The 26,740-nt window shown below is 39.5% G+C and overlaps 3 protein-coding genes across 3 annotated transcripts; 2 read left to right on the forward strand and 1 right to left on the reverse strand.

Moving 5' to 3' along the window:
- Nucleotides 1-1,739: 1,739 nt before the first annotated feature.
- On the forward strand, nucleotides 1,740-4,376 carry LOC145494272 (carbohydrate sulfotransferase 6-like; the record flags this gene model as incomplete). The annotated part of the gene is made up of 1 exon (XM_081473718.1): nucleotides 1,740-4,376. A coding segment is annotated over one exon (1,230 nt), but the record flags the coding sequence as incomplete, so codon positions are not given.
- A 1,774-nt stretch (nucleotides 4,377-6,150) lies between these two features.
- Nucleotides 6,151-17,976, reverse strand: LOC145494641 (survival of motor neuron-related-splicing factor 30-like). The gene is made up of 10 exons (XM_081474178.1): nucleotides 17,902-17,976; nucleotides 17,727-17,792; nucleotides 17,244-17,285; nucleotides 14,488-14,582; nucleotides 13,769-13,859; nucleotides 9,419-9,513; nucleotides 9,183-9,249; nucleotides 8,695-8,757; nucleotides 7,584-7,670; nucleotides 6,151-6,426 (listed from the first exon to the last, which is right to left on the reverse strand). Exons 1-10 carry the CDS (start codon nucleotides 17,959-17,961, stop codon nucleotides 6,346-6,348), a joined length of 747 nt encoding a protein of 248 aa, XP_081330304.1. The 5' UTR covers nucleotides 17,962-17,976; the 3' UTR covers nucleotides 6,151-6,345.
- A 77-nt stretch (nucleotides 17,977-18,053) lies between these two features.
- On the forward strand, nucleotides 18,054-26,296 carry LOC145494630 (uncharacterized). The gene is made up of 2 exons (XM_081474164.1): nucleotides 18,054-18,187; nucleotides 22,328-26,296. Exon 2 carries the CDS (start codon nucleotides 22,414-22,416, stop codon nucleotides 24,325-24,327), a length of 1,914 nt encoding a protein of 637 aa, XP_081330290.1. The 5' UTR covers nucleotides 18,054-18,187; nucleotides 22,328-22,413; the 3' UTR covers nucleotides 24,328-26,296.
- Nucleotides 26,297-26,740: the final 444 nt, after the last annotated feature.

The raw sequence follows: 26,740 nt of genomic DNA on the forward strand, positions 1-26,740 counted from the left end.
TTGCGGTGTATTTTAATAATCTTATTATGCTTATTCTCCGCTGAAAGCACTTAAGTTGAAGCATATTTCTGAAAAAAACTTTGCGCTATTCATTTTTCCGCTAACAGAATCTTATGACAATTTTAAAAGGAAAATTGATGAGAAAACATTGTATGACCTTTTGACGACTTCATGTCCGACTATTGTCGAATTAGAAATATATTAACATAAAGCAATTGAGAAAACTACCTAAAGGCATAAATAAGGGCATGAAAACAAAGGTATTAAACAAAACGTTTCTTGCGAAAAATGCGGGTTTCGCTTCGATTTAATCATGAGTACTTCAAAAATTTAAAGCACTTATATTAGCTTGTCTCGACATTTCGTAAAGATGTTAAAATTTTCGCGATTTTAAATGGCGGTTCTCTACACGTTGATGGAAATGATGGCTTGTGTGACCGCTACGTTTTCAACGGAAAACTGGTCACACGAATACTCCAAACGATGTTCAATTTTTTTTTTTTTTTGAGCGAAGGCGTGAAATGAAATTTCCACGCTTTCATGGCCACTCATTTCCTGTATGGGATTTTTACGGATTCAAATCGGCAGATTCATTGGACGTGTTTATATATAATACAAAGATACAAACTGAATAGTATTTCTGAAGTGAGAAAAGTTTCATAGTTGCTTCCCAAACTAGAGAGTATCCAATTTCAAGTCCTTGCACAGGAGACATGGAAGCAATAAAAGTTACTACATCAAGAAAAGAAGTCACCAATAATGCTGGCATCAAAAGAAATAAAAAAGTCAAATAAAACCACGGGTATTCCACCTCTACCGGGTTAGGGAAGACAGGTGCATATCTATTCGAATTTACATTATTTGTAACAATCGTGATCTCTTGACTTTCGTTGTTGTTTTTCTGAGACATTTGACAATGATGACCGTCCAAGCTCTTTCACTTTACACATTTGATATTATTGCGTCTGGATTGAGAATTGTTAAGACCCCTTATCGATACGCAATAAAAATACAACTCAACGTAGACAAGGAGATAGAGGGCACATTCTTTCATCGTGTTAACAAGTTGCCTAACAACGGCTTTGGTCGAGGGATGGTCTGGACTCTAATTGGCCCCGCGAGCGTTCATGGGACACTTTCAGAAACACTGAATGCCGGGATAATGCTGGGTTCAGTCGAGAAAAGATATAACAGGCCGGTCAAAAAACGGCAAAACAACTACGGTGAAAACGAAAGAGAGAAACGACTACTCTGGGATTTATAACACTAGGAATTATCATATTATCGGCGGCGTTTATTTTTTCTTTTGGTATTTGGTATTAATTATAAAATAAAACATTCGGAATTTTTTTTAACAAAGCCATTTTTGTGTAAAGCGTTATGTGAAAGCATAAGAGAAACACAGATAATTTAAATGTCTAACACATTCATAGAGCCATTGTACAAGACTCAGTTATATTTTATATCATGGTCCGGTAATACTGTTCGTTAAATTGCAACGAAGTTGGTACAATTAAAGTTTACCAAGAAACCGGTTTTGTTGTCCCAGCAGCAGTGAACGAAAACGTGGGGTAAGGGGTTGGGAGGTTGGAACTAAAAAGAGACAGGGGGCTTAATATGATTCTTGCTCTAAAAAGGAAGACTCATCATTAGAGAGTGGCCGCTTGTTTGAGAAGAGGGGAGGCTTAAAAGGGATTTGATGGTAAAATTAATTTGACTCGACTTAATTATGTTGTTGTTGTTCTTGCTGTTGTTTCAGTTGTCATGGTAATCATAGAATCCTCCTCGCCTTGTTTGTTTCTTGTATTGCGGCCACTGTTGTCTTGGTTGTTTCGCTTGTGATACAGAAAGATTTCCATCCTACACCTGCCATTAAACCTGTAATCAATCAACTTGGAAATTCCCCTCCAGTTGAACCATCTACAGCAGCTACAGACACCAAAAGATGGAATGTGATCATTTTAACACACATGAGTTCTGGCTCAACCTTCACTGGGAACTTATTTAACCTGCATCCGGATGTGTTCTATCTGTATGAACCCCTGAATAACTTAAGGAGAAGTGTTTATGGGAACGAGTGGAATCCGTTAGATGAAGCAACTAATGATGTCTACAAATCTGATTTTTCAACTCTGTTTCGTGACGTTTTTGACTGCGGATTTCGAGAAGACGCTACATTGAAAAGAGCAATTCCTCCATTCGTGAGGAGTTTAAAGAGGCTAACTTATTGGCGGTTTTCAAGTCCAGAATTCACCAAAGAGACAGTCAGTAATGCTTGCAAAGCTAAGAAATTAACCGTGGCGAAAGTCATGCAAACTCGACTGCCACGAAACATTGGAATACAAGAACTCCAGAGGGTCTGCAGTGCGGACCCAGCTAGATTTGACTGTTTGATAATACATCTGGTGAGGGATCCGCGTGCTGTGGTGTCGTCCCTGCTGGGCCGTAAGTTCTTCATTATGGGAGGACCTAAGAAAAAACTGCTTTCTTCAAGTCCTTTAACCACGGAAGGAAGGGAACTAGTAAAGCAACTCGCAGAGTTAATGTGCTCGCAAGTTTCCAACAATATAAACTACGCTAAGGAAAACTGGTTAAACTGGTTTAAAGGCCGATACAAGGTGATCCGTTATGAAGACATTGTAGGTAATGCTGCAAACACGTCGAACGAGTTGTACAAGTTTGTTGGCCTCTCCATGGTTGACTCGATATATAAGTGGATTGTGGAAGGTGAAACGCCTGTAGGAACCGGCGCAGCAACCTTTACTGTATCGGGAAATGATGTTAACAGGATAGGTCATTGGAGATTCGACCGAGACTTCTCGCTAGTGTCCTTGTTTGAGGAGGCCTGTGCGCCACTGATGAAACTAACCGGGTATATTTTTGTCAACGGATCAGAACAGCTTCAGCACGACCTTAGCAAACCACTTCTAACTAAGGAGATACCGATTCTAAAAGACCTTCCATTGTAAAAATTAACAACAGCGTAAATTATTTAGTCTATTTATGTTATCAAAAAAGCATAAATTAAACCCTTGCGTGACAGAAACTCCTAAACTTTACGTGACACAAAGTTCTAAACTTAACATTACGAAAATACAGAGAAAAAAAACCGCGCATGCAAATAAACTTTAAATTTAGCGTGTTATTCAATAACGAACGTCTTTTTAAAGCAAAGAAAATCTCTCAGTATTAAATTAGCGGAGCTCCGGTGGGCCGCAAGCGACGGACCATAACTATAGGAACAGGACCACAGGCACGAGGAGGGTTGGGAGAATTCGAAAGGGTTATGCAAACCGTCGACTATGTCTCGGGTTTGCATAACTTTCGAGAATCCTCTTAGCCCCCCGAGTGTTTAGATGAGGCTATGTAAACACGGAAAAAGTGCTCTATTGCTTTTTATAAAGTAATGCTCAAAAAATACGCGCGAATCTAAAACCGTCACAACTGTGTTTACATACTTTAATTATCAGATATTGCTCTTTCCTCGAGAGCACAAAATTAATATTTTCGTGCTAACATATAAATGTTCTTTTTAAACCCGTGGCTACGCGAAGCGTAGAAACGTGTTTGTTGCGGGGACTCCGATATGCAAATGTATCACTCACTCACTCACTCAGATCAGGTGTAGACACTGTTCGTAATTAGTCGGCCCGTACGAGAGCGCCCGAGTCCGACACCATGTTGGAATAGTAACCGAGCCCGACGCCATATTAGAATAGTAACCGAGCCCGCCGCCATATTGGAATAGTAACCGTGCAGTCAGTGCGAGACTATTACTCAATGCATGCATGGTGCCAGCCCGAATATTGATGATTTTGTAGCTTTTACACGACCATTAATGTTAGGTGTTTCGCTAAATTGAAGTGGAGTTGACTTCGAATGTTCGAATCAGTACTATGGCCAACTTGAAGGCTGAATTTCATGAGCATTTGAGTCGTCCAGGCGTTCAAAATGACCTGGACATGTGCATTTGTTTGCTGGAAAGTGACCTGAGAATGATTAAATCCCATGCTAATGTGGTAAGCTTTGATAAGAATGTGTCTTATTCCTCGACCTTAATGAAGTTATATGAGCGAAACGAACAACTTTTAATGAACGAAACAGCTATTGAAAACAGGACAAACATCGGCACCATTGTATAATATTGTAATTTCATTTTTATAATTTAGTAACATCTAAACCTGAGGCCAGCCGAAATATTGTTTTAACTCTACGACGTTGTGTCAGCCTTGCAGTAGTGACGTATTATCGTTTTACTTTTCAAGTTTGGCTGATTAGATCTCCTGTGAGATCCAACATTCAATCAGGGACCTTCGTTCACTGCTTTGCAGTTTAAACACTTAACTGTTTCATGTTGAGTTGTCGATGTTCAACCGACATCGAGTTAAGTTTAGACAGAAGCATATCACCTAGACTAGGTGATATGCTTCTGGTTTAGATTGAAGCTGTGTTCTCTATAGTTGTCTTGATTATTTTAGTACATTGATCTGAACTTTAAATGGGATGTGAAATGTACATAAACTTGGAAAGAAATTCCCAAATACTTGATTTTGATGAGCTTTAATGATTTTTACCGTGTCTTTTGTTTACACTTTTGCTTCCTGATTGAAAAGAGAATAAAGGTTAAGAAACCCCCTGTGAGCTTGTCCCCAATTAGTAGTTAATACTAAATACATTGACACTTCAATAAAGCTGTTATTACTATTGTTGGAACACATATTTATAGGTCGACAAATTTTTCGGATCAACACTGAAAATGCTTGCAAGAGTCTACTTATTTTGATGTATTTTACATGCAATATATATAGAGACAAGCGGTTCCACATTGGAAAAGAAGTGCTGTCTTATAAGAAACCTTACCTATAACCTTGAATGAAATGCAATGAAAAACGTTTGTGAGCTCGTATGACTTGAATACATGCAAATTTTTCCAGCGGACAGATCAACATCAAGATCTGGGTGTGAGGGGGAGGGGGAGGGGGAGGGGGAGGGGGAGGGGGAGGGGGAGGGGGGAGGGGGGAGAATACTCTATGATTTGTTGGGCAGCAGTGTCCTCTGTGACCCAAGAACCCTTAGCCTTCACCACTCCATGTTCTGCTGCAGTTTTGCCACCCTAGCTATTCTGGAAGTATGTCTTTGTAATTTATGTGTAAAAAAAAAAATGTGTAAAAACCTACACTTTGTGAGTTAAGTGTGACCTTGCATGGTACAAACCCAGCTTGTTTTAACAGCATTTACTAATACACCAGCAATTGCAAGTTCACCAATATGTTTCATCTCTAGATTACTTAATCCACGAGTTTGGCCATAGATCTCCTTTGATTTTATTATTATATGGACAATAAAAATACATCATGGAGATACATGTTTGTACATACTGGGTTTCTACAAATTGTGGCTCAGTCAGCACACTCAGTCAGACAAAATAAATGTCAACAAGTTTTAGTACACAAAATTGCATGCACAGAATCGATGGTTATTTTTTTTTGCAGATAGCTTTCGATGGTTTGGATAAAAGTTGTGATGGATGAAGTGATGTATCCTTATCAGTTTTTCAGTTTCACACACAAAGCAAGAAGTTTTGATGATCGCTTGCTTAACTATTTTTAGGAAAGAATTTAGAAAATCTAAGAAGGAATCCGTCAGAAGTTCGAGTAACAAGTGGACAAAAACTCTGTACCAAGATTTTTTACCTGGTATAGCAAACTTTTAAGCAACTATTTTAAATATCTTCTCAAAAGAAATCATTTCAAAGAACACCAAATGTCAAAAGCAAATTTTGAAGTTCATATGAAACTGGTGAAATGAAACTGATGACGAAATTTTACCTGTGTTTGCACATGTTCTCTGAACTTTGAAATTTATTTGCTCTAGTTCCCATGGTCAATTGTTTTTGCTGTTATTTCAGGTAACTTTTTATACTTAAGTTTTTAGAAATAATATGATATACTTAAAGTTATGCTGGTACGAGGTTTTTGTCCGCTAAAAAATGAAATTGCGCGATTTCCTATCGGATTTTATCTCCACTTATCAGACTCCGATAAAAGTCTGCTCCGAGAAACTGCTGGAAAAGAGAAAATTAAGAGCAGAACTGTAAAACAGAAATCAGTATTACACGTTTGACACGAGCATTCAAATTCCCCCTCCCGATTCTATACATTTCTTCTGGAGATACTAACTGGGGAGAATTGGATCTATCAATACCAAAAAAAATCTTGTTGTTGAGTCGGAAAAGATTCGCCCTCTCTCAGAACAAAAGTGCTCAACATTGCATTGAGCTTGTATGGAGAACTGAACTGTTCAAAGTGTTCTGTACATTTATTGCGTGAGAAGCACTGAATGTTATCATCTCTTGTAAACAAGTTTGTCCGGTTGTGTGAATTGCGTCATGGGTTGTCCACCAGTGCCACATGTACCAACACCAACCTAAAAGAAAGACAACAACAAAGATAACGAATACGTTATCGAAGTTCTCTTCGTCTTCTTTTTTCGGGTTTTTCAACTCCTGTTGGTTGTTTTACTCATTCTAGTTCTAGTCAAACTCAAGCCAAACAGGTAAACTGGCGCAGTCTGCCGGAGCTTATCCCGGTCAACCTCAGCATGAAGCGGCAAAGAGTAACGCTACCCCTTCCTGGACGGGATGCTTGTCCAACGCAGACCTCCCTTCCCCCACTCCCCTCCCCCTCTCCCAGAATTCTGTTAGGTTGTCCTAGTCTAGTGTCAGTGAGTGATGGTGACCTAAATGGTTAGTGCACTCGAAGGAGTTTGTACTCTTGACTTGGACTAAGAATTCAAGAACTTTTCAAGATCATTCCTGGACACAATTCCAATTTCTCAATGACTCAATCCAATAAAAAAAAATGCCACTAAGGCACTAGCATGTTAAGGGATACCTAACAGATTTGTTTCGAGTCTAAGTCTTCTGTAGTTACACTCAATACAGAGATAAGCGAAAAGCTATCAATGATCGTTTCCTTTTTGTATGAACTGCATGCGGCGACGTTTTTCACCTTACTAGCCAAACAGCCAAATAGCAAATTTCAAGGTTTTTCAAAAGTCCAATGTAATATACACTTCTATATTTCACACGGCCTTTCCATGCCTGAAATTTGATTTTTAAATTTAAAGACTTTCAAGGTGTGTGCAAACCCTGACTGGACATCGGATCGGGCGGTTCGGCTTCGAGCCCTTCTGAGGTCACTATTTGTAATTTCCCTTTCTGTCAACGACTTCAATTTCTTGGAATTCCCCCCGCGATTACATGTACTTGGTCTTTATGAACAGTAACACGGAACCTGGGTTCCTACAAAGTTCCTACAAAGTACCTACAAAGACTTTTTGCCACATGTTTTGTTTTTTTCTGACTTATTATACCCAGAAGAAAAATTTGGTTTGCTGACCACATAGATTTCATTACTTTTTCTGGCAGGGACTACACTGGAGTCGTTCCAGACACAAACAACATTTTCTAATTTTTATTGTTTTTGGAAAAAAAAAGAAAAGAAAAGAAATGTGGGAGGGGGGTCAGGGCCTTGAAAGAATCATGGAAATGCTGTAGAGAACAAAGATCTGACAAGACTTACCTTTCCTTGAATCGACTCTGGAGAGGCAAATATGCTCTTTTTTGAAACACCCTTCAAACTCTTTCCTGATTTGCTTGAGCCACCACCCTACAATGAAGACACCAAAATTGAATATTATATTAAAACGTAATTGTGATTATGTGCTTCAAGGGATGTTCGGTATGGCTTGGGTTAAATTGGTATCCATGTCTATTTAAACCTACATGTAAATACTGAACATGTGGGGAAAACAGCTTACAACAACCACATGTACATGAATCATAGGTCCGCAATGGGTACAGAGGTTTTGGATCAAATTATTTGAAGTTCAAAGGGTGGAAGTAAATAATGCTATCCGGTTTGTTTTGTCAACATTTATCCACTAGAATAGCGATCTATCAACCACCCTTTGAACAACTGAACCCTGAGCTCTACATGTACTTATGATCGTCCTGTTTACAGCAATTGCTTAAGTTGTTACGCAGTCGCTTGGGTTGTAATGCAATTTTTTTTTCTCACGAGTATTGAAACAGAACACGACCAATGGGTGGAAATAAGGCAATGGGCAAAATTTAAATGTACAGTGTGTACTGTAAATTAAGCCTGGTCCTTACTTGCGATGCAAGCATAAGCATAAGCATAAGAAGCTTAAACACCGGTGAGGATGGCTGCAACATAAGCATAGGCATAAGCATAAGCATTCTTCTTATGCTCATGCTTACATGTATGTTTAGTGAGGACATGGTTGACATAACCATAAGCTGCTTGTTGATTGGCTGTAAGTCTTCTGCATATGCTTACATGTATGCCAACATGTCCTCACTGGATGCAATAGCAACATAAGCATATGCATAAGAAGAATGCAAGGTTTCAAATGATATTCTTAGTCTTACATGTACATGTATGCTCATGTCTGGACCTCCTCACTACGCGCATGAGCGGCTTTTATGTTTATGCTTATGCTCATGCTTCTGCTTGGATCGCTAGTGAGGACCAGGCTTCAGTGGGTCTTAAATTGTATTTGCAACCATATTAACCGGCAATTATTGCAAATTACAATAAAAATTCAATATGAAGCCTTTCCACATGTTTTAGCCAAGAGCAAGCCAAATAACCTAGTGAGATGACAAACCTTGGAATTGTTGAAAAAGTCCAACCAGTTTTGCTTGTCTTTTTCTCTTTGTTCTTCAATTTCCTGTCAAGCAATATGCTCATAGTTAACAAAATGCAATCAGATCATGTTGATATTAGTGCAATATGCAAATATCTACTGTAGGCTATAATTATTAACTTTGTGCATTTCTACTTTTATTTTTAGCCAGAATTTTGCATTTATAGTGTCTGTTCTCCAATTTAAAGAGAGTTCAGCTAAGAACAAAAAAGTGAAATTTGGCTGTGACTAGCTAATCATGTCTGCCTTGGAGAATACAAACTTGTACAGTCTTTCCTAGACGGAAGCAGAGAAGTCTTTCCTAGAGTAAAGACAAAAGTGTCGATTTTATGACCGCTTACTTCATACACCACATACATTCAGGTAAAGGTACCAAAAACAACTTGAAACTATTAGCCACTGTTAAATGATGTAGTCTGACACCGAGACACAACAATGAGGCTCCTCACTTTTGCTCTTTGTTTCTTTTTTAACATCTTTTTCTTTTTCTGTTCTCGAAGGGCATCCTCGTCGGCCCTGAAAATAGAAAATAGAAATTCACAATGCTAACATATCATCACATCCAAATTCTAACGGCACTGTATTTAACCATACAGATGCAATGTACAAGTCTTCTCATCAATGGCTAAATGAAGATATTTTCCTTGTATATGTAGCATTCTATGGACAAGACTCTGAAGCGTACCTGGATTTCTTTGATGAGCTTGCTGCTATGGTAGTTTTCCCAGTTTCAGCAGGTCTTTTTGAGCCAGCTTGATCTTTTTCTCTTAATGATGAAACCTGTTTTAAAGATAATGATGATTACTGTACACTCTTGTCTGGTGGATATGTTCACAATCATTGTACTGCACAGTAGAAACAGACAAGACTTTTTAAGTTTGTACAGTCCTATGTGTACTGAAGCTGGTTTTCATGTGGGTCGTCTCTGAGACACAGGTTAAATTCAAATTTGGAAATGTCGGTTTTTCAGGACCATGATTTAAACACTCTGAACAAGGGGAGAACCAACAACACTGTAGGCTGGATTTTGAACCCGTGCCACATAGGGGGGGGGGGGGGGGAGGGGGGAGGGGAGGGCTCTCATACAACTATGTTGATACATGTACGCAGGCTCTGCATTACCTTGTCAGAATTTTCTTGTGTTACATGTAGGGTCTCAGTTTATAGTTGTACATGTATAACATGTTTACAAATTATAATTCTTATTTTTTTGATTTGCCACACAAACAAAAACAGAATTACAGTACATATGATAAATAAATTACAAAAATTAATATATGTAAGATTACAATTAAGATACAAAACTTCAATTTATATATTGTGGGATGGAAAAACAAATGGTGAAGGAACCCAATAAAAACCACAGGGCTTGGAAGCTTAGGTTCCCTATCAAGAAATGCCAGATGACTACATGTATATTACATAAAGTAATTAATGCACAAGCGTTACTTAATGACAGAGTTAAGTGTTAACGATAATGTAGGTTTTAAAGGAGCTCAGTCACCGTATTTCCAGTTATTTAGGCCACATACAAAATTACCTTTAAATGGTAGGAAACCTGAAAATAACAGTTTAATAAGATAGAAAAACACCAAAGAGATAATGAGAAACCATAAAGGAACAAGGATGGCTACAGATGGAGAAGATTAACACGGATTACAAACGACAAATTTGAAATTGAGGCTAAACTTTTCAATGTGCACAAACCATGACGTAGCCCCTTTAAGTGATGAAGAGCCAGAAATTTCAGGTGAAAGAGAATTAAAAAATTTAGGACCTCGATAGAATACAGAGAATTGCTGGATATTTGTTCTACATAATTATGGTAGACAAAAAGTCAGTCAGGATTGCATGCCTTGTTCAAATGATTGCATGAAGATGATACATGTATACATTGTACATGACAGTCACTGTCCACTGTATCTCACATTTCAAATTGAACTTGATTTTTTTACCAACAAGTTCATAAATGTTCAAAGAGATATTTTTCTGCCAGAAAGGTCAGTAAGAAAACTAAAGCACAAATGCACACATAGGAAGAAAAAAAGGAGAAAAAAAACACAACTTCTACGCTGTGAAGCAAGTCTAAAATAGATAAATTTATATACTTGTATGACTACAAAACATTAATATAGGAAGAGCACACAATAGCTATTGCAAATAAATCCACTTCTCCACCCCTCCCTTCCCCTTGCACTCCCAACCACCCCCCTTCTTTGTACAATGGCTAAACAGCACTATATGAAGAAGCTAGTCATAAAAGGGGATAAGTGACGATTTTGGTTGCTTTTCTTTTTTCTTGCTCCAAATTAGCTGAAGTTTTGCATGTGGTCTTCAATGTAATAGAAAAATGTGGTTCTGTATTTTTGTCGCTGGTTTTTGCTTTGTTTTCGAGTTAAAACGTAGGCAAAAAACTTGGCTTTTCCTAGCCATGTCTTTAGGAGTTTATTTGTTGAACAGCAAACAGGCAGACTGTTTATAGTGTATGAAGTCAAAACCAAATCCCACAGCATATAGAGCGGAAATCTGGGAACGGATTGTTTACACCGGTTATTGTGACGTGAACACAACACGTGAATCGATCGAGCGTCAAACGAAATGCCATCAAACAAAAAAGAGATGTGCCGCATTAGAGCTCTGTCAACTAATATCTTAAGCATTGTTTTAAAGTACCTTGTGTGCCTACCTGGTGGTTGAGAGGCATCATAAAGCCTCGATAAACCCGTAAGTCATCAGCACGTTTTAAAGAATCAAAATGTGTTCTGAAACTTCGAAGGCAGCTGATATACTGTAATCGTGTTATCGGCGTTCGAAGTCAGATCGAGCCAGGTAGCAAAGTCCAAGAGCAGTTCTTGCCCAAGAAAAATACCCTCTGGTGAGTTGTGGTCCATTTGCCAAGCGTTGCTAGCGTCAAAGTTTGGAAAGCGAGAACTGGTTTTAGAGTGATAAAATTTGTCTTGTATCGACCGCCATATCTTCCCGCGCACGAGGTGTAAAGACCCTTCCCGGCATGCATTGCGATTACGTTCTGCGGACGTTTCTCGAACTGGTAACTAGATTTAAACATAATAATGGCCAGCAAGTGGCGATCGATTGTAACAGATCTGTGATCCAGTTTGCGTTGATTTTATTTCAAATCGGCATGATTTGTAGTGTTTTGAGCTTCTGGGATCAGGGGACATGCAGATGTATGGAGACCCGTACGTTGCGCAGAAGGGTTAATCTGTTAATCTGTCAGCCCTATTTATAGAGCGTTTTCACGTGGAGTCATCAAATTCTTAAATCCAAAACTAAACAGCCGCCAAAGTTGTTATTCTCATCAGGCATAAGAGGTACCAGCGCATTTTGAACTTGGAAGTTATGGCGGTGCGTGACATCAAGCTACGATCGCGTTTGTCGAAAACTATGTTTTATCTCGTGATTTTTTAGCCATTGAAGACGTTGCCGTATTTGAAAAAGTGTTTATTGAAATCTTTATTTGTTTCATTTTATTTTTATTTACACCTTTTTTTGACCTGAAATCAGCATTTTTGAGCTTATACGTTGCGTGAAATTACCATTTTCAGGAGCCCATCATAGGCTCCTACCATTTTGCTGTTTTCTAAGTGAAACCAACATCCTTGCCGTCACGCGTTAACGTCAAATTAACATTTTAACCTATTTAGACCTGAAATCAACATCATCGAGCTTATGCGCTGCGTAAAATTGACATTTTGCTGGTTTCTAAGTGAAACCAACATCCTTGCCGTCACGCGTCAACGTGAAATCAACATTTAAACCTTTTTTGACCTAAAAGCAACATTTTTGAGCTTATACGTTGCGTGGAATTGACATTTTGCTGGTTTCTAAGAGAAATCAACCTCCTTGCCGTCGCGCGTTAACGTGAAATCAACATTTTAACCTATTTAGACCTGAAATCAACATCATTGAGCTTATGCGTTGCGTGAAATTGACATTTTGCTGGTTTCTAAGTGAAACCAACATCCTTGCCGTCACGCGTTAACGCGAAATCAACATTTTAACCTATTTAGACCTGAAATCAACATCATTGAGCTTATGCGCTGCGTAAAATTGACATTTTGCTGGTTTCTAAGTGAAACCAACATCCTTGCCGTCACGCGTTAACGTGAAATCAACATTTAAACCTTTTTTGACCTAAAATCAACATTTTTGAGCTTATACGTTGCGTGGAATTGACATTTTGCTGGTTTCTAAGAGAAATCAACCTCCTTGCCGTCACGCGTTAACGTGAAATCAACATTTTAACCTACTTAGACCTGAAATCAACATCATTGAGCTTATGCGCTGCGTAAAATTGACATTTTGCTGGTTTCTAAGTGAAACCAACATCCTTGCCGTCACGCGTTAACGTGAAATCAACATTTAAACCTTTTTTGACCTAAAATCAACATTTTTGAGCTTATACGTTGCGTGAAATTGACATTTTGCTGCTTTCTAAGTGAGATCAAAGTCCCTGCGGTCGCGGCGGGCCGATCCTTTGTTATGATAAACCGAGGCGAGACTTCGACTTATAACAAAGGCTTGGCTTGGTTATTATAACAAAGGATCGGCTCTGTTTATCATAACAAAGGCCCGGCTTCGTTTATTTGCAGCCTCGGCGGGAAAAGGGCGTTAGGTATTTTAATCAAAAGTGAACTTTGTCGAAAACGCTCCAAATTTCGCATAGAGTTTTGTTTAGGTATGTTTAGCAATGTCCCGTAGTTTTTGCGCTAAACCTTGCTTCGTTTTCAGGATATTGCGTATGTAAAAAACCACTCGGTTTTCCTAGCGGCGTCTTTATAAAGCGAAGCAAAAACCAGCGGCAAAAATACAGGAACACGTTTTTCTATTACATTGAAGACCACATGCAAAAATTCAGCTAATTTGGAGCAAGAAAAAAGAAAAGCAACCAAAATCGTCACTTATCCCCTTTTATGACTAGCTTCTTCATATGTAGCAGCTAGTTTGGTTGTTTTACAGGACTGCTCTGTATCTAAATAATTTCTTGATTTTACACAAGCAGACCCTGCCTCACCTTAACAATTTCTGTGTTTCCATATTTTTCAAATGAAACTATACATGTTGTAAGGTCATCAGATATGCTATCAACAGTCGCATCATAATAGCTACAAAACACAAAAACATCCTTAACTGACATAATTACAAAATCATAATAACCAATTTAAATTAATTTAAACCTATAATAAAGGGAGAAGTACATGTATAATGATACTCCTATTGTACATATCAATAGGTTTTCACAGGCACTCACTCTTCTGAACTGACCCTCTCCAACCCTTAAATAGACCCATAATACATGTAATTGCTGCAAGTAAAATTTAAATTGACTTTAAAACATGCTCTGGAATGAAAAATAGGACCATCAAAGTTGCTGCGTTACCGAGCATGTGCACATGCAGCTGTACAATGAATTTGTTGTTGTTGTTGTTGTTGTTGTTGCTTAACTACAGTTTAACCATTAGGTTACTGCATCTCTTACAAACATGCTGTTACAGTGTAAAATAGGGAAAACAATACATAACAACACAGCACATCTTTATTCAAAACTAAACTTAGTGCCACTGAAGAATGGCAAAGGCCGGAAACGTCTGACAGTACATGTACATGTACATACTGTAACTGAGTATATTTTGGCACTGAATTATTATCAATTTACAATTTTTGAACTGGTCACTCTGCCACACAGCCACAGATCCTTTTGAATTACCAATCATTTATTTCAGAACATCTTACTTGCCATCCTGACTCCAAACAGCTTGACATTTCTGTCCTACTTTCCACTTGACACCTGGTCCTACTGATGCTGCAACATCTCCAACCCCTCCTTTCTAACATGAGATTTAAAAAAAAATGAAAAAAAAAAAAAATGAAAAAGGCCATGCCTCAACTTACAGTGTATATGTATAAATTATTACAGTTAATATGTTACCTTTACATGTATTGTTTTGGCAGCCTACCATCACATGTACATGTATTTGTGTTTATTTTTTATGCTCAAAACACAGGACTTACATGTAAAACCAAAACTGAAAAAGCAAACTTTCAGAGTCACTTGCAAATTTACGCTTGAGTTGACATCACATTCAAAAATACAATACAAACAGTTTGCCTAAACATGTAGTCATTACATTCTTTCCTAAAAGCCATGAACACCAGACAAAAATTTCTGGAATAGAAAAAGAACAAAAGTCATGACTAATCCAAACCTTTCAGGCTGTTGCAGTTTGCCAGTTACCTTCTGCAGTTTCATCTCGCATGTGACTGGTCATGAAACAATAAACACACCAGAAATTTTCTCTGGTGTTCACAATTTTACAGGAAAGACTGTAATACTACCCCATGGAATCTGTAGCCTTAGAAAATAAACACCAAGACCCCAGAGAGTGGATTCAACTTGCATGTAGACTGTTTTAATCTGGTAGCCAGGCTTTTAACCCGGCGTCGACAAAATCTGGATCGGACCGGACCGGATCACGGATCGGATCACGGACCGGATCACGGATCGGATCACGGATCGGATCGCGGATCGAATCGCGGATCGGATCGCGGATCGGATCACGGATCGGATCACAGAAAAAAAACATTTTAAAGAAAAAAAAAAACAAATCTTTTATAAGATAATAATAAATAAAAAATAAAAGTGAAAACTAAATTATGTTAAATAAAAATAAGAATCCCGAATTTGACGCAATGACATGTTAATTACAGAGAATGACAAGAGGTCATTTAAAAAGCCACATAAGCGCCTAATTTACGACGAATTTAAACTGTAATGAACAGGCAGATGTAGTTATATTTGAACGTTAGTTGGCTTGAAGCTTGCGTGAACCTCCCATTCTCGTTTTTGAAATTGTTGTTAGTACCAGTAGCAGGAGCCATAGCTAATTCTCGGCTACTTTTTCGTGTCAGATGTGAGCGTTACAGTTAGCGTTACAGTTAATGAGAAAGCTTACGTACGAAAGCTTAAGGACATGACTTGCTTTAAAGGAGCTACGTTACGATTTGCGCATCTTGAAAAAACTAGCCCAGTTTTTCAAGTTCGTTATTTGCAGTCCTCGTTAATCTTTGCCATCCTTAACGATCCTCATTCCGTTTTGATTTGGTCTTGCCTCTTAAGTGCTTTCTATCCTAGAACACGATCATTTTAAGGTTTTATTCCATATAAAGGCAACTCTTTACGACCCTAAAAATGACTTTAAAAATCGTGACGTAACTCCTAAAATGTTGTTTATTCTCGGGTTGCGTTATCGTTCACACTATCGATGTTACTCCTATATTTTTTTTGTAAAACAGCTATATTTCCTTGAAATACAAATGGTCTGTTTCGTTTTATTCCAGTACGAAATATCGTATTCCAAACTCATATCTTGCAAAAGTATAGACTTGTCTCAGAAACGGAAATTGTTTGAAATCATCAGGTGTTTAATTTTTTAGTTTTTGTGTTTCGATTCATACGTTCGTCCTGTTATTATCATTGTGACTCGTTTTATGACAGTTTACCCTTGATGCAAGCGAATATACGAAATATCATTTATCTGAACTGCGGAGAAAGATATGAAGACATGATTGATCATCGCAATCAAAACCCAACTGCCTGAAAAAAATTCATCTGTGACCAGCTCCCAGTTGGCTTGATATTATAAAAAAATAAAGGAATATCACACCTGAATTAAATAAAACGTTCTGCTCACAGTAGTCACTCTTGAATTTTTTTCCTTGATCCGATCCGTGATCCGATCCGTGATCCGATCCGTGATCCGGTCCGTGATCCGATCCGTGATCCGGTCCGTGATCCGATCCGTGATCCGGTCCGTGATCTGATCCGTGATCCGGTCCGAGATCCGATCCGTGATCCGGTCCGATCCGATCCAGGTTTTGTCGACGCCGCTTTTAACCAGATCAGCTGATGGGTGTCCCTGTGGACACCCACTTTTTAAAGAAAATTGTTTTATTTTTCTCATTGCTTTATGAATTGTATGTTTCAACAGACCCTATAGCACATTTTAGATGCCCACATTTTAAATTCTGGCTAAAAGCCTGCTACTGTGGCAGCAAACACACGAACTGTTGGTGAGCCACCACATAAACTAAAACCTTTCAGGAAAGAGGACAAATCGCAACATGGATGAACATTTTTATCCACCAAAGACGGTAGACTGGTTGTTGAAAGCTTATGATTTTCAATATTTTTTTACCAGAGAATGTTATATCCAATTTTATCATGATCAACCCTGGTAACAGATCCTCAATATTATTACACAGCAAAGCTGTTATACATGTAACATCACAGAGGGATATACTGTCAATTGCTTTTGTTTCTCAAAATCCCTATGCAGGATTTTCAAAAGATCCTTTGTATTGCAAAACTTCACACTTAAGCCCTGAAAAATTTGAGTATGGAAGAAATTTTTTGTACATTTGAACATCATTGTTCTAGATCTATTATTACAATACTTCTTTGCTATTTTGTATCAAAGAAAGCGTCTTACCTCATTCACTTTCAGAAGATCCAATGTAAGGGTTATTACTTCCTGTTTAAGACAATAAAATTTACTATTACAAACCATTGTTTTATCCTCCTTCAAGAAAAAACTTGTGCAATGACAACCCCTTACCATAATTGTGAGGCAAACTTACAAACTTCCCTAGCAAAAATGGAAGTTTACAGTCAAACTAAATGTTGACACTGATCTTAATTTGGGACATTCCCTATTTTTCTCATCATAGAGACGTGTGCAGATCAAAAAAGGAATGTCCTTTTAAGTCTTAAGTCTCATACATGTACACTGTAAGCTCATAAAAGCTTACTAATGATACTGCAAAATTGCATTGAGTATATATATCAAGCGGTTTTGCAAAAAAATCTTTCCACAACTTGACGGACGGAAGGTCGTGATGGGCATTTGGACAACGCTACTACATTTTAAAGGACTAAGAAAAGGAAATTTAACAATTAAACTAGGAAATTAAACCTGTAAATCGCCTTTTAACTTCTTAAGTTCGTCATTGTCCGGATCAGTGGTTAATGCTGCTTCAACCTACGATAAAATAGATTCTCTTTCTTATTTCCTTTCAGAATGATTAGTCACAAAAGAATTCGCATGGTAAACGAACGAACTCTCGTAATTCTGATCGAAAGAAACTCACCTGTCGTAATTGAGCGCGATATTCTGTCAAATTTGTCTGCAATTCTCTAGCATCCGCCATCTTTGACTTCAAGAAAACATTGAGCGTGGCCGCTAAGCACCTTAGAGCTCCCGTATGAGAGACCCGGCCACTAAGGACCGCGTCCCAGCCGTGTTCAGCGTTCTGTCTAATCTCTGTGGCGACTGTTCAGCGTCTGTAAAATAGCGCTGTTTTCGTAGGCTCGATTTACACCGCTCTCTGGCTTGATTTCTTCCAAACGATACCTCAAGTCAACTTCAAGCTCCAGGTAAGTAAGGTTAACTGTATATCCTCACCGATTCCTTGGAACTCTTTCCGTAAAGATCTTCAAATGTAAGCGTACATTTTGTGTGAAAATTTGTCGTGGTATGTGCCGCAGACGATCTCACCCGAGTAACTTTGCCGTAGCAGCAACAGTTTATTATGAGTGAATAAAATGGGTGGCGAATTAAGTTAAGTGGCGAATTAAGTGAATACCGGTGTCACAGTGATATGTGTATCCCCGTGATATGTGTATCCCCGCACACATATCACTAGTGATATGTGTATCCCCTCCAAAATGGCGACCAGTGATATGTGTATCCCCCACCCCCCTCCCCTCTACTTTAAAAAGCAATATCCTCCTTGAAAGCGCTCTCGTCATCCGGTCGCTTACTGGACGAATGGCTAACCCAAACAGGCTTAAAACACAAATCTCAATTTTTGTAGTTGAAAAAGTTTACATATCTGCTGCTGGAATTGTGTTCTTGATCCTAACTGGTTTTCTGCGAGCAGGATATAATGAATTTAAAGTTGAACACCAAATGGATCTAGATATATTTCAATTTGAGTTTCACGGCACCGGATTTCTAGGACGATATTAATTGCGCGGTTCGACGTGGTGCATTCTCACCCCTCGAGTAACGCATATTCTCCACTGTTCATCGCCTTGTTTGCATCTGAATTATTCGTGGAGTGAAACACATATCACGGCTTCAACCCAATCGCCATAAAATGATTAGTGGCACTCGTGTATCTCCTGCACCTGCTTTTCAGTTCAACTTTTTGTGAGATATGTTAAGTCTCAAGCTGTATTAACATTGCTATACTGCGAATATTGCTAGCACGTTTCATAATATTCGACGTTTATTCTTCGGCAGTTAGCCTAGATTACAGCTGTCTTCAGGGGATACAAATATCACTGCGCCATGTAATAATTAGTGATATGTGTATCCCCTGCATGCGGTCGGCGACGGTGTGCAACCGAGGTCAGTGAAACTACAGAAATCCCAAGCTATGAATAAATGCCGGGTGTGAATATTTCTAGCAAGCCAGTTTTGACAATGCAAATGTTATGGGCATTTTTCTTCTTGGGTAGAAAGCCAATATAACAGCTGTGTCCATGGGGATACACATATCACTAGTTCATGAAATAATCAGTGATATGTGTATCCCTTATTATCCCATGCACGTGTGCACGCGTTTTTAGTGGAATTATTGAGTTTCAAACTTCAGTGAACCCAAGCCGTGTAAAAACGTCGGGTGCTAATATTGCCTGCAGTTTTGACAAGGTTGATGCGCTATATTATAACAGTTGTGTTTCTGGGGATACACATATCACTGCGCCATGAAATAATTAGTGATATGTGTATCCCCTGCATGCGGTCGGCGACGGTGTGCAACCGAGGTCAGTGAAACTCCAGAAATCCCAAGCTATGAATAAATGCCGGGTGTGAATATTTCTAGCAAGCCAGTTTTGACAATGCAAATGTTATGGGCATTTTTCTTCTTGGGTAGAAAGCCAATATAACAGCTGTGTCCATGGGGATACACATATCACTAGTTCATGAAATAATCAGTGATATGTGTATCCCTTATTATCCCATGCACGCGTGCACGCGTTTTTAGTGGAATTATCGAGTTTCAAACTTCAGTGAACCCAAGCCGTGTAAAAACGTCGGGTGCTAATATTGCCTGCAGTTTTGACAAGGTTGATGCGCTATATTATAACAGTTGTGTTTCTGGGGATACACATATCACTGCGCCATGAAATAATTAGTGATATGTGTATCCCCTGCACATGATTTCAGTTTAGATATTTAGACATTCGAGTTGCAAACTCCGCAAACCTCAACCTGGGTATAAACGTCGTAGCAAGTAAGCAGCCAGCACATTTCGGTAATAATTGGCCATTTTCTTCGATCAGGTAGATAGCCAATCTAACGGCTGTGTTTAGGGGATACACACTGAGATCACTGCGCCATGAAATAATTAGTGATATACGTATCCGCTGTTCGAAGTTTTAGTCAGATATACAATCGAGTCGGTTGGAACTCAACCAAACTCAAGAAATCCTAATCTGCTCTGTTGGGCGCGAATTCATTTCTGGTTTCTTCTACTCTTTACAGCGCTCGTCGGAACCTCGCAACCGAGTCGCCATTTTGTTCGTTGAATGCCTAGGCGCGTATCAGTGTTTTGTGTATCCCCACAGGGGATACACATATCACTAGTGATATGTGTGCGGGGATACACATATCACGGGAATACACATATCACTGTGACACCGGTATAGTTAAGCATAATACAGAGTATGTACTGACCCCCCAAAAAGGAAACCCCGCCATTATTTTGTGTTTAAAAAATTTATATGTAGCTCAAGGTCGATTACAAATTATTTAACAAATAAATCCGTGTTGCCGTGCGTCAGTTGAGTAATATTATTGATCACAGATTATGTCAAAATGTGGTATGAACAATTAACAGTGGCACATGGCTGACATCTACAGAGCGATAGCCGAGTGTGTTGGATTTCAATTTAGGATTGTTGTTGTCGACGTTATTGGCCTCATATAAAGTGACACGAAGTGCCTGTCTTTGAAAAGCCTAGATTTTGGCGACCAAATTTACCTTAGGGCCTGTTTACAAGGAGGGAGGGTTACCCTAACAAGCAGGTTACCCTAGCACTCACACATTTCCTCTTTTTTCGTTGTCGTGTTTACAAGGCAGCTAGGGTTACCCGGGTAGGCGGGTTACCCTATCTGCATGCTAGGGTTACCCTGGCAGGCGGGTTAACATTTTCCCTCGTAAACACTCCAGGTAGGGTTAACCTGCCTACCCGTGTGAACTTTCTAATTGTTTCCAGGCCCTTTGAGTGTAACCGTGCATTAAGTTGTTCCGGGTTGTAGGGTTATCCTACCCGTGAAATTTTGCTTGTAAACCCAGGCTATCTTTTGCCCTCCAGCTAAGGTTAACCTGCTTGCTAGGGTAACCCTCCCTTCTTGTAAATAGACCCTTAGTGGCAACCATTTTACAGGAGCAGCCCTGTGTTTGACTAGAATTCAGCAATACCTCTGGTTGCTTCATGATTCAAAGAAATCTGCCCCACCCCCTTCCCAACCCCTGCTAGGATATCTTGTTATTTAAATCCAGTCATTCTTTGTATACTACAAAATAAATAAAGTGAACTTCTTTTCAACACCGTCAACAGACCTTTCACTGTCCATGTGTCCAAATAGAAATGGGTTACCCCCCAAAAAATCCACACCTTCCTGACGGATGGGTTTGTGGAAATTCTCTTGGGAGGGGGGTTCAAAGGCTCTGGAAATCCAGGCAGGAGAGGGTGTGGTTGAACCTGAAAAAACTTCTTCGGGGATCATTCCAATTGAAGATAATCTCGAACATTTAGGTATGTGAAATGTGACAATTGAGCTCTCTCTAAATCTGAAAAAAGTTGAAATCTTTCAGATATACGACATGTATGTTTCCTTCCTGATATACCTTAAGTTATCCACACAGGTTCTTCCATAACCACAGTAGACATGCAGAAAGCGTGCGAAAAAAGGAAGAACATGAAGGAAGCCGTCACAGCAAAGCTCGTTACGAGTGTGTAGCGCTTGACACTATTTATATTGTCATACCCTGCAATAGACTAGCATCCCAAGATAACCTTTGGCTGTATGGGCCACTGGTATGGTGCAGACTTACCATAATAATTCAATTTGCGCCTGGAACCCTTAGTTAAATGTACTTTTGGTACGTCAAGAGAGGGTGCTTATTCGAGACAGGGTGCTCATTTCTTTTTTGAGAAACACCCGAATGTTCAAAGCAAAACTTGAAGAAGAGATCACTCGTTTGAAGGAATTAAGCATTCACATGGACATAATAGTTGGGAAACTCAGACGCAGAACACTGTTTTTTGATGCGTCATTATTAAGAAAGTTGAACCTCCGTTGATGCGTTTTCTGACCCCACTTTAATGCTATAATATTAGAATAGGGGCGCTTATTGGAATAGGGATGCTTACTAATGAAAACACATTCGAAGGGGGGCGCTTATTTTAATTTGGGCACTTATTGGAAAGAGGGCGCTAAATCGAATCATTGCAGCAACCTTTACACAATAGTCACACTCTGTTTTCTTTTCATGACAGGTGAACAGGTGGTAACAAATGAACTGCATAGTCAAGTTCCTATAGTATGTAAAGTAATTTGTTACACAACGGGACCAAGGTACACGATGAAACCAAACGAGAAGAATTTCCATTGTATCCAATGTGACGTATCCTTTACAGATTCTCAAAGTCTAGACCAGCACTGTGAAACACACAGTGTTGTGGAGAAACGCATTTGTAATCAGTGTGGCACCTCATTCGAAAGTGCATCTAGTCTGGGAACACAAAACGTCACCAACAGTTCCTTAAAATGTGCCGAGTGCAATGAGGCTTCTACGGTGAACACCGATGTTGTTCCCGCGCAAGAGAGGAGTCACAATGATCTTCAAAGGACTCATAGTGGCAAAAAACCTAAGAAATGTTCCGAGTGTGGCAAGGAATTTGCATGTCACGCGAACCTTCTGAGGCATATGAAGACACATAACAGAGAGAAATCCTACAAGTGCTCGCTTTGTGATGGAGAATTCGCTCACAATGCAGCTTTTCTGAAACACCAATGGACACACCATGGTGTTAAGCCTTACTGGTGCACTATTTGCAATAAAAGGTACTCTGCAAGTTCATCTCTTGCAGTGCACAAAAGATGGCATAGTGGTGTGAAACCTTTTGAGTGTACTCAATGTGACAAGACATTCAGGAATTCCTCAGCCCTCAAGTGCCATACGGTGACACATTCTGATGCCAAGCCTTATAAATGTACTGAGTGTGACAAACAATTCCCACGTCAAAGGTCCCTTTCACGTCATAAGGTGGTACATAGTAAAGCAAAACCGTACAAATGTGCTCAATGCGACAAGGCATTTTCAGACTCCACAACGCTTTTGCGTCATAAAAGAACTCACACTGGCGAAAAGCCCTATAAATGTACACAGTGTGACAAGGAATTCACAGATTTCTCATCCTTTTCGCGTCATAAGAAGACTCACATCACGGAAAAGCCGTTTAAATGTAACGAATGTGACAAGGCATTCAGGGATGCCCCAGCTCTTGAGCGTCATAAGAAGGTTCACATCAAGGAGAAGACGTATAACTTTGATAGACCCTACAAATGTACTCTTTGTAATGGACAATTTTCTCACAGGTCATCTCTTCTGCAACACGAAAAGCTCCACACCGGAGACAAGCCTTACAAATGCAGTGTGTGTGGTAAAGGCCATAGGACTAAATCAAGGCAAATTCAACACGAGGTGGTCCACGGCACTGAGAGACCTCACAAATGTCGGATTTGTGAGGAAACCTTTCGATTTCCCGCCAATGTCTATCAGCACGAGAGAAGCAAACATAGCACTGAATTCCAATTTGCCTGTCCTCTTTGCGGTCAGCGTTTTCTTCGAAGTGGGGAGCTTGAAAAACACACCAAACAGCTTCACCAAACAGAGAAGCCTCGTCAGTCAGAGAAGCCACGTCGTAAATCTACTCACTGCAATCAGTCTGAACAAGAAGGGCCATTCAATTGCAGTGAATGCGAACTAAGTTTTAGGTTGAGACGGAATCTCGTTAGGCACATGGTGGCACACAACGATGAAAGACCCTTTAAATGCAGCCATTGCGAAAGGCGTTTCAAAATGAAACAAAATCTCAACCAACACATGTCTTCACACTCGATTGTTAGACAGCCGTTGGAGTGCAGTGTGTGCGAAAAGGCTTTCCCAAATGGATATAAGTTAAACAGACACATGTTATCACACACCAATGAGCGATCCTTTAAATGCACTCAGTGTGGAAAAGGTTTCAAGTTGAAAGCCCATCTTAAGTCACATATGTTTTCACACACGGAAGGGAAACCGTACAAATGTACGCAGTGCGACCGGGCTTTTAGATCGGCAGATTACCTGAAGTTACACGAGTTGTCGCATATCGATGAGCTGCCCTTCAAGTGCAGCCACTGCGAAGGTGCTTTCAAGTCAAGACACCATCTCAAGAGACACATGTCGGAACACACTAGGGAAGAAACCGTTCATGTGTACGTAGTGCAGTAAGTGTTGCAGGAGCCATGCCACGGTTTACCCATCTTGATAACTTTAGCCTAAATGATTCAAGTTCGTCGTTTGTAATCCGTATCAATCTTCTCCATCCTTGACCATCTTTGTTCCTTTGTGGTTTGTTATCATCTTTTTGGTGTTTTTCCATCTTAATAAATTACTATTTCAAGGTTTTCTTCAATTTAATTGAAGAAAATTTAATTCTGTACGCCGGCGAAGTAACTCAAACTGCCGTGACTGAGCTCCTCTAAAGCGCAGGCTGCCCACAAAACCCAAAGTGCACTTGCTTATGCACAGTGGATTCAATTGTAGTTGAAGTAAGTTATAAGAAACTTATAGTCACCTTTTGTTCAAGAAATTGAAGAAGATTGAGGTGATATTAACACTCGACTGTGGTGTTAATATAACAGTGATCTGATGTGTTGGTATGAGCAACTACTTTGCAGTCTATGCAGTACATCGTTAGTAGTTCGAGTAAAGACTTCAATCAAAAGTCCACAATTCACTTTAAATATACGTAAGGCATCACTCTAAAACTGATTACGAAAAGGGTTTTTTTAAGCAAATGGCATACGTTAGGGCTCCGCCTGCATTTCTTAGCGTTATTTTAGATGTTGAACACGTATAATATTTTCTGTAGTAAACTCGTTGGATTGATTATAATGCAGTTTTTATTGTTGTTAAAGGTGCTAGTCTGTAAAAAGCTAGTTTTCAATACGACATCAGCAAAAGCGTGAGCATAACGGTGGTAAGGACATCCACATCGCAAACATATATAAAACATACGAATGCGTAGAAAATGTAATTGGCCAATCACAGTAAAGCAAGATGGAGGGCGTTGTTTATGTTTATGCTTACAGCAGGGCGTTCTGGGTAGAGAAGAACAAGAGGTACAAAAGTTTTGATTTGCCTAAGTTGTGCGCGTCGTCATTACCGTTTGCTTGTGCTTGTGTTGTGGGCGTCCTCACTGCCTAGGCTTGTGCGTGTGGCGTAGCGAAAACCAGGCTTAAGTCGCTAGGAGTTCACGTCATTGTACACTGCAAGTTCACCAAGCAAAAGCATTTTTTTATCGGCAGGCATGCAAAAAGCTCAAGAGTCCGTACAAAGAAGACTCGCTCTCACCAAGCATTTTGATATTTGTATTTGTGCTTATCCCGATAATGCGTGCATTGATCTGTTCTTGATAACATTAGGACAGCTGTGCGTACAATTTATGTGCTCGGGTGAAATTCTGACTCGCTGGTGATTAAATTGTTAATTTTGCAATATGTTGGTTGAGTTACTAATATTTTATTGGTAGAAAACGGACTCGCTGTGTTGCCGGAACGCAAGGTGATTTCAATTTTCGAAAGGAATGTGGAATCTCTCCTAACGACGCTGCTTTAAGCACTGGCTTCGACGACATATGCTTCGGAAGGGTTTTCACCATATTCATAAATCGCATGATGAGGCAATGCCTTGCTGCGGGACACATACTTCATGTAAGCCGTATTTCCTTTGAAACCTGCATGTATAACTTCTTTAGCCCGTTTGTTTTCCTTTGCTTGCTCGTTCCTGTTTCACGAAGAGATTCTAGTCATCCAACGCTTCTGCAATTACCTATCACCATTATCGCGAAGATGCAACTGTCTTTTTTCTTCGCTGTGCATAATCGTCTTGGCCAATTTCCAGCGTTTTACACGGAAAGGGATCATGGTGCATCAAAGAAGGCAGTGAATCCATGACCAGAGTGGATTCATCTGTTGCTTTGATGCACCATGATTCAGACAGATCTTGGATCACTGATCCCGATCCGCAGCACCCCAACGGAACGCACCCTAAGACTTGGTGTGCCAACACGAAAGTGTTGATCCTGTTAACCCCCTTAACCAGGAGTCCTTTGATTAATTGCATACAATCCCAACACTAAAGCAATACATTTGTACGTAAATTATTTATTTAAAGGGCAGAAATAAACGCAATTACATTCTTAAACAGATTACGCAACCTTGTCTAGAAATGAAGTTGTTGCAGAGTTAGGTTTCCAGACTGAACTGTAAAAAGATCATTTCGTAGGTTCCATCTAGAAGAACCAACACCTTTAAATTCCAGTTCGACCAGAATAGACGACCCGCATGAAAACCAGCTAGGGTTGATGTGGCTTCCTCCCTAAATATTGCAATTTATTTGATGATGTTTTTTTTTGGTTTGTTTGTCTGTTTTTAAGTAATGCGCATATACAACATTCAGTGTCACTAATCTTACCATGGAGCGTTTCCCCAATAACAGATCCGAATTAACAGATCGCCGAAATTATTTGCTTGCGATTCCTCGAAGACAGATGGTGAAAAACAGTTTAACCAAACCTTACCATAGTGTGTGTCTATAAAGATTCCCAATTCAGTCTCTATGATGTTGAGAGACCTGTTTG

This window comes from Orbicella franksi, chromosome 8 (genome assembly GCF_964199315.1).
Source record: "Orbicella franksi chromosome 8, jaOrbFran1.1, whole genome shotgun sequence".
NCBI classification, from domain to species: Eukaryota; Metazoa; Cnidaria; class Anthozoa; order Scleractinia; family Merulinidae; genus Orbicella; species Orbicella franksi.

Bases quoted from the DNA above. Each gene is read 5' to 3' on its own strand.
- LOC145494641 (XM_081474178.1), bottom strand. From the start codon at position 17,961: ATGGCGGATGCTAGAGAATTGCAGACAAATTTGACAGAATATCGCGCT. The intron at 13,860-14,487 runs GTAAGATGTTCT...TGTGTTTTGTAG, and splicing joins GTTTGGAGTCAGGATGGCAA to CTATTATGATGCGACTGTTG. The intron at 7,671-8,694 runs GTTTGTCATCTC...TCTTCATTGTAG, and splicing joins ACTTTTTCAACAATTCCAAG to GGTGGTGGCTCAAGCAAATC.
- LOC145494630 (XM_081474164.1), top strand. From the start codon at position 22,414: ATGAAACCAAACGAGAAGAATTTCCATTGTATCCAATGTGACGTATCC.